The sequence below is a fragment of the Belonocnema kinseyi genome, chromosome 2, assembly GCF_010883055.1.
Source record: "Belonocnema kinseyi isolate 2016_QV_RU_SX_M_011 chromosome 2, B_treatae_v1, whole genome shotgun sequence".
Taxonomy (NCBI): Eukaryota; Metazoa; Arthropoda; class Insecta; order Hymenoptera; family Cynipidae; genus Belonocnema; species Belonocnema kinseyi.
Genome location: NC_046658.1, coordinates 31700328 through 31708534, shown reverse-complemented (window position 1 = coordinate 31708534; position 8207 = coordinate 31700328). Strand labels below are relative to the sequence as shown.

The window sequence follows — 8207 nt, the reverse complement described above, 5'->3', positions numbered from 1 at the left end:
AAATCAGCACGTAAGCCTCGCATCGACTAGAATGCGTTTTAAAAAAGAGTCACATGCGTAAGATTGAATTTTTTCAGGAATACAGAGTAAAAGGTTCAGATAAAGACACCCAATTAGTAATAATTTCTTTTTTAACGAATAGAATTAGATGTGACGCTACACTTATAGAAAAACTTAATGTCTACGCTGAAAAAAATTCGATCGAAAAATACATAAAATAATTAACGATCAACTGGTATTTTCTTTTTTTCTATTATTAAATCCTATCGATTTGTAAATTATACTTTCGTAAATTTAAATTTACAAGGCATACACAAATTGAACAAAAGAGTTTATAAAAAATACCATAAAATTATATTAATAATTTTGCATTCAATTGAGGTATTTTCAATTTCTAAACGATTTCATTGTGTTCGAGTTTGATATTTGATTATCATTTGATGGAATTCTGTATACAACATTTTAATTTAATTTATTATGCCAGGGATGATACAGAATTTTTATATCCGGATTCCAGGTCTCTGTTGCAGAGTACCCAGTAGGTACACAAGAATAATCGTATAACTTGAAACTATTTATACTTGTACCCATACTGGCACCTGAGGGGTCGTCCATAAATTACGTGACGCAAATTTCGGCCTTTTCTGACGCCACCTCAACCCTGCGTGACAAACCGCGACGACAGCTCAAACCCCCCTTCATAATTGCGTGGCACTTCTGATGTCCCTCTCTCTGTGTGAAAAAAATTAAAGATATAAAGTACAATATAAAATTCCCGAAAAAAACTCATCTTTATTTTGTAATAAAAATTCAAGACTTCTTATTCAAGACTTATTGTTTTTCACAAATAGATTGCAATTGCTCATAAATATTAATTAGTGAAGCTTTCGTAATATCGCTTCTTTTTTTCAATTGAGCATGAAACGTCAATGTCATCCATCGAATTTTTGTCTAGCCATTGATATTCTTCTTCATTTTCAAAGTTTTTGATAACGACTAGAAATTATTTTTGCTGAGTAGCAGCAATTCGTACCGGGCGAATTTTTTAAGTTGTATCTGATGCATTACACGACTTTTGATGGCATTGCAGTCTGTTTATAGCTCCGATATAAAGACGTATGGAAAACTTATGTTAAAAAAAACTTAATTGCAAATTGTGTTCTTGACCGTTTGGGTCATAAATAAATTCTGGAGTTTACCCTTCTCTTCAGAAATTTGTAACCCGTGTTGATGTTCAATAATTGATCAAGGAGACGGGAAAAAACGATCTGGTAAATGTTTTAAAGTGAATTGCTTGATTGGCGATAAATTTAAAGAACATGAGTTCCATTTTTTAGAGTTGATAAATGAACATATTACAGAATTGAGCGTCACGTAACGCAGAGGACGACCCCCCCCCCACTATCCCCCCTCGTGAAAAGAAATAACAAATTAAGACTATAGTGAAAGCAGGTATAGCCCTGTCTTAAAACTGTCTTAGATAGACCATTTTTTGGTCACCAGAAGACTACAGTCAGAGAGAGGAATAGAGAGAGTGGGAGAGAGGGTGACGATAAACTTGACCTTCCAACCGCATCACCTCCCCCAGACACGTCACGTAATTTATGAACGAGCGCTAAAAATGGAAACTTACCGTTATTGTTATTTTTAACAAGAAATATCTCGTAAACCGTAAAACATAGGTGAAAATAAAAAATAAAACTTTTAGTGGATTCTTAATTTCTTATCAAGTTATTTGTTATTTGTTGTTGTTTGTATTAGTATTACATCTTTCAGATCTTAATGTTTCGATTAAGGCTAATTCAAGCATACAAATACTAAAGGGAAAAAATAATTTATTGCCATCTTCATAGATAGCACCTATAAACATAATTATATAAATAATGTACTCAACCACAACAACAAAAGTTTAAAAAAAATAAGCAGTGTTGAAATTTCATTAACCTTAATCTGGTTTTAATTCAAGGTACGCAACTCTGATAGTTAAGCAATAGAAAAATAGAACAGATGAAGTTACGTTTCTGAACTGTTATATTGAGACCGAGTTAAATAAAATATAAAGTTTTTATTATAATTTGTATAATAATTAATAACTTAAAAATAAACAGTCTTAAATATATTTTTACATGCTCTTTTGAATTATGAAAATTCTTTTGCAAAATTGATCAATAATGTTCAAACTATCAGTAGTAAAAGTATTTAAAATCCCTAAAACTTAATAAATTTGAAAATTTGTGTATGGAAATTTAAAATTTGATCGGTAAAATCTCTCGACATATCTGAACAATTGCAAAAACTGCTTTTGAAGAAGAACTTTTTTACTTTTGCTCTACATTAAATCTCATTTCAAAACGAGTTTATATTTTGTTTGACGCATGTGTGTGATGAGTTGGGATGTAAAATCTGGATGGTAAAGTGTGAAAATTATTGTGAAGAGAATATTATTTTAACGAAAATGGTTGATCTTAATCCTGTGTCTGGCAGACAAATAAAATACTAACCAATAGCTGAGGTCGACCAAGAGCAGTTAACTTGACAGCAGTAATACCAACGCCCATGGAGGCACCTGCATAAAAATAATGTATTGCGAAAAAGGAGGTTTAATTTAAGGCCATGTAACGAGTGGATCAGTTGATCAAGTCAGTACTGAGATCAATATTTTTTCACTCATATTTAAAGATGACAGCTTAAATAACGCGGAAAACATTTTCGAAAAATATTAATAAATATTAAAGGACCGTTTGTGACATGGCACAGAGTTAGCGGAAGAAAAAAGTGTGTTTATGAAAAAAATACATATCGACCGACGCATTTAGGCTTTACGGCAGAAGTTTGACTTCTGTCTTTCGCTATCAGTAATCATGCAATCTGTATTATCCACAGACCCGTAGAAGTTCGAAGTTGTCTACTCGCGGCGATAGTGCTGCTCTGATACAGCTGATACGTATGTCAGGCACGTACTATCTAAACATATAAATTTGTTTATTTGTATTTCAAGTGCAAACATGAGGTTTGCATTACTTTTGTATAATGTTCGTGACCCATTTTTGTTGTTTCTCCCACTTTGATAAATATAAACTTCATAACTAGCCCATTGACAAAATTGAAAGTTGTTTGCAGTATTCTACAGCACGGTCCGTGCAGATTTAGCTTCAACTTTTTTTTAAATTTCCACTGGAACAAAGCAGAGGCATGTACTTTATTGCCTTCTTTTCCATCTCCCAAACTTTCAGAGCGATACCTCATTTCGTTCAGACGTAAGTTGGGAAAGAAAAATTGTGGACCAGCTTTGGTCACGTGACCCTCTCGTTACATGGCCTTAAGAACAATAAATCACATAGCACGTATCGCAAGCGTATCAGGCACAGGCGTATTTATTTGGACATTGGAAGGATGGGAGGATGGGAAAACGCCAAATTCTTACCAGGACGAGGATCATCGGATAAGTTATTTGTAACATTTTGAAAGGGATATTTCGCTTTTAAGTGCCGTTCTTCATACGCTGCAAAAATTAGTAGCAAGGTAATTGTTACAGGTCATCTCGCATGCAGAAAAATTATGCGCAGACATATTTCTCTGAAAAATCTAGCATACTTAATCAAACAAAGTCAGGATCATGCAAATTATCCACGTGTATTTATAAATGGTAGATGCAACATAATCGTGTATACAATCAGTTGCCAAACTTCAAGAAAATTTGTCGTTAATGTAAGTATTTTAGAACCCGGCAACCTTCAAGAAGCATTCTTCTGGCAAGTATCCTAAACATCAAAGTTCAAGCAGCAGCAGATAGAAATCAAACGAAAACCCAATCGTTAGGCCGATAAATAACGTATGAAAAACGTACGTGTGCTTTCAAGATCGAGCGTATTTTGAAGAAGGGCGTAAAACGATGACTAATAAACATTTAAAAAACTCACCCGCAATGGCTTCTAAACATCTAATGAAGACATCCACGTTGCGTTCACAGGAGGCTTCATTTAAATAGAAATAAGTTCTGGCCGAAGATACTTTGTAACGCCGGTCTGCGAATGATTTTTCTACATGGTACTTCTTTAAAGTACCTTCTTGCTTGTCATCTCCTGCTTCCGACACTGAAGCTCTTAAATTTATTAAATATTGTCAGAAAAGTGGTTAAAAGTTGTTGTATTTTTTATTTTACGCTTATTGGGAGATTAAAGAGAAAAAATAAATAATGATGGAATTAAAATATTCACTTTATTTCTCGCCGCTCTGCTTCTTCCTGAGAGATATCCTCTTCGACGGAATAATCTAGAATTGGCTTCACACCAAATTGTCGTAATCTGTCCAAAACAGGCCTAATTTTTACTTCATCTTCTCCTGCGACAAAGTGCCCATAAAAAGTGCTCTTCATAATTAGAGTGAATAGTTTGTCACCAAACACTTGTCTTACTATCTTCATTATCTGTAACAAAAAGTGAATAGTATAAATAAAGCAAACATACTTCCATAATATCTAAGAATACAGCTGAATTGCAGACGTTCTGAATTTGTCGATCATCTTTAAATTTTGATAGAAGATATCTGAACATATGCATACTCATAAAAACTGGAGATGAAAATCTTTTTATCAACTAAACCTGAACTAAATTATTACGAGAAACAGTTACAATTAGCACCATGAGCGACAAGCCGGTCAAGGAATAAAAAAATGACAAGATACGGGTCATAAAACTTAGGTATGTACTATATTTTGGTGAGATAACTAAGCATATATTTATACTTCGCTCATTGCAGCTGGCGCATTGTAATAGAGAATATAAATAACTAGCTAAAATTATCAACCAGATTTTCGCAGAAATAGCACAAGTAGGCGCTAATGTATTATAGAAACATCTTTGCCCATTGATGACGATGGCAAACTTGTCACAGTGATGATAAAATAATAATTTATTATTATTTCCCAGTTTAAATTTAAGATTCAATATCTAACTATAATATATAGTAATTTCACAGTTTAATATTCACAATATTCATTTTTGAAATAGTGTCCAGAGGTCTCCTGGACAGGCACTCAAGAAATGTGGAGTGCTGCCCAAAATTGTTTAAGATTATTTAAGGAAATGATTCTGTTTGTCCATGATTGGAGTAAAGAATAAAGATTCAACCGATGGGTGCAAATAAAACTATACCATCATTTTAAGCATACAAAGCACGTTTTAAACGTTAGAAAGACGTATCGATTGTTTTTTATATTTAAAATACGCATTGATTGGAGTATGTGGTCTTGTGTCGAAGAAAGACGTAAGTCTAAGTTTTAGAAACAAATAGACTTGCTAAGATGGAAATATTGCAATATCTTAAACATGAACTTCTTATCTCTGATACAGGTAAAATGTTCTAGTTATACAGTTTAGGTAGTTATAACTTTATTGGAATCCAGTTTAAGTATTTAGAAAGACATTTACATATTACAATTTTAATGCTTTCATTCCAAATAAATTACATTGCAAGATTTTATTCGTTAAAAGATAAGTACACTGTAAAAAATACGTTTTAAAATTGCACTTCAAAGTGTAAATTTACACATATAAAATGTCACTTTAGATGCATTAAAATTACAGGTTAGAAAGCAAATTTCCACATGCTGTGTAGAATGACGTCTCTTACAGGTTTAATTCTATGAGATTGCATGAATTCATACGACGTGTTGAAAATCACTACGTTCAGAGTGTGTAAAAAAAGGACTCACGCTGTACATAGTAAAATTCCCCAGACTGGTAAAATTACCGACTGCGCATAAATTTCTATTTTCTAAAGAAAATTTCTTCACTTTATTGTGATTTTAGATTCGTCCGTATAATATTCCACATTTGTGTAATTTTCGCGATAGAGCTTTTTTTGCGCTCGTTTGTTCGCGTGTTATGAGCGAACGTACATTTTAGTTTGCAAACTTTATAGCTCACTTTCGGCGAAAGCATAAATGCGAGTGACTGATTTTAAATTATAAATATTATGCCATATATTCATATAAGCTTGCATAATTATAAATATATTCTTAATATGATCTTAACAAATTAAGTATTTGAGGTTAGGTTGATATTTTGGAGAAATTTTCCACTTTCCGTTGTTTTATTTAACGTCACATATTAAATTTTTGTTCAGTTGAGAATTTTACACTTTTGTACAATTTTAGACATTTCTATACTAATTTCACGCCGCTGCGCGTGAGTCCACTTTTTACATACGTTTAGCGTACTAAAATTCCACAACCTTTTTTTACAGTGTAGGCCTGGTCGGACCTTGCCGTTAAATAAGAAGGCGATCGGGCCGGGAGTACTTATAGCGCGTTTCCTATACCTTATGCACATAGAAAACTTTGAGGTATTCTGACTCTTAACCTTTACACCATAATTTCTAATAGTTAACTAAACATATTAATTTTTTGCAAACAGGTAATGAAAGAAAAATAATGAAGGTCTCCGTTAATATAATAATATTAATGAATTATGTAACTTCAATACAAATAAATTTTTTGCATGTTTTTATTCATTAAAAAATTAGAATATTTACAGATTTATCTTTGGCTTAAGAAAAATATTGTAGTTTAAACTATTTTAAATACCAATAAGAGGGTAAGTGCACCACATTTTCAAAAATGAATGTTCATTGTTTTGATAAAGAATGTTTTTATTCTAACATTATATATTAATAATATTATTATTATATGAAGTACGGATATGAATAGAATTAACAGACTAAGCCTGCAAGAATCACTCTCTACACCAGGTGAGTGGTGTTCGCTAATTATACAACCTAAACCCGGGCCGAAATCGTATGTATAGTTCCCGGAATGAGACAAGAGAATATTAGCTAATGTCGAGTTGCGGAACGGTCAGGGGAACACAGCGAGTAGTGCCTGAAAATTAGCCGTGAAACGGCCGATTTACGATTCCCAAATGAGTCTATACATAATAATAATAAAATATTATTTAAACAAATATTATCTCAATAAAGTGAAATAAATATTGAAAATGGCTACATATTTCCTTTTCATATATTTAAGCTATTTATTTCATTTTAAACTAAACTAAAATTTAAACAAATTAAGAAAATTGCTTAAGAATCTTCCAGGCTCTTCTTCGACGTATTTTGAAATTTTTAAACCATAAAATTAATATTTTTAAACAAAACCGAAGTCATTTCTAATTTTCCCAGAAATCTTATTGTCAGAGCCTGTATTTTTTTGTCACAGGTACCAATCATTCTTTTACCAGGAACGTAAGTGTATACATTTAATAAAATAGGATATTCTTTGTTTTTTGTACATATAATTTAATTTATCTCAGTTTTAAGATTAATTTTGAGAAACAAAAACGTTAAATTACGTCAAAAAAGAACCTGCAAGATTTTAAGAAAATCCTTTTAATTTGTTTAAAGGTAGTTTACTTTAAAGTGAAATAAATACCTAAAATATACGAGAGGGTGATTCTGCCAATTAAAAAACACATTCTTATTGCACGCGGCGCTTCGCGTCAAGTTTGAGCGCGCCTATGAACTTAGGTACACTCTCGCGCTTTGCGCTCGCTTTCGTAGGTTTAATGCGTACACTTAACCAAAGATATTATAACAGTAGATGCGGCAAGTGGCGGCGGAGTGGGGATAGAATTATTAGTAGGTCATGATAAATGTGGACGGCGCTGTCGGCGAAAATCTTGACCCACCCCGCTGTGCCTCTCTACCCAAACAAGCTTCAATCCCCTCTTAACAGTTGTTGTGAGTAAAATCAAATATATTATAAACGTAGATGCGTAGATGCATTTGGATTGAAAGTAAATTGCCAATTAAAACATTTTTACATTTATAACATTGCAAAACTTGGTTGTTTTAATAAATACCACAAGTATAAGTCGATGAGTAGTTTATATTACGGTTTCATATATTTTCCACTAATTCTAAAATTATTGATTATAATTTTCATTCTATATATTGTCTATATATAGTTCTTTAATATTATTTAGTTTTTATTTTTATTTTTGTGGTCTGCAACTTCTACGGACTTTTTTTTAGACTATTCGTCTAATCAAGTTCTCGTATGTATTTTCCAATTTCTTAATTATTATATATTCTAACATTTTTATTAAAAAAATAATAATAATTCCAACTGACAGGAAAATTGTTCTTTCGGTTTTTAGATGTTAAGACGACAGTTCCATAAAATATATTTTAAAATAAACTTTAAATCA

General features: G+C 32.1%; 1 protein-coding gene across 2 annotated transcripts in view; it reads right to left on the bottom strand.

Annotated features, from left to right (window-relative positions):
* LOC117168374 (proline dehydrogenase 1, mitochondrial) overlaps window positions 1-8207 on the bottom strand; it is a 226449-nt gene that overhangs the window by 100020 nt on the left and 118222 nt on the right. For both annotated transcript variants that reach the window (XM_033353974.1, XM_033353976.1), the window contains exons 2-4: window positions 4218-4426; window positions 3921-4102; window positions 2502-2566 (exon numbers count right to left, since the gene is read on the bottom strand). In XM_033353974.1, coding sequence (XP_033209865.1) covers window positions 2502-2566; window positions 3921-4102; window positions 4218-4426 — 456 coding nt within the window. The remainder of the gene's footprint in view (window positions 1-2501; window positions 2567-3920; window positions 4103-4217; window positions 4427-8207) is intronic.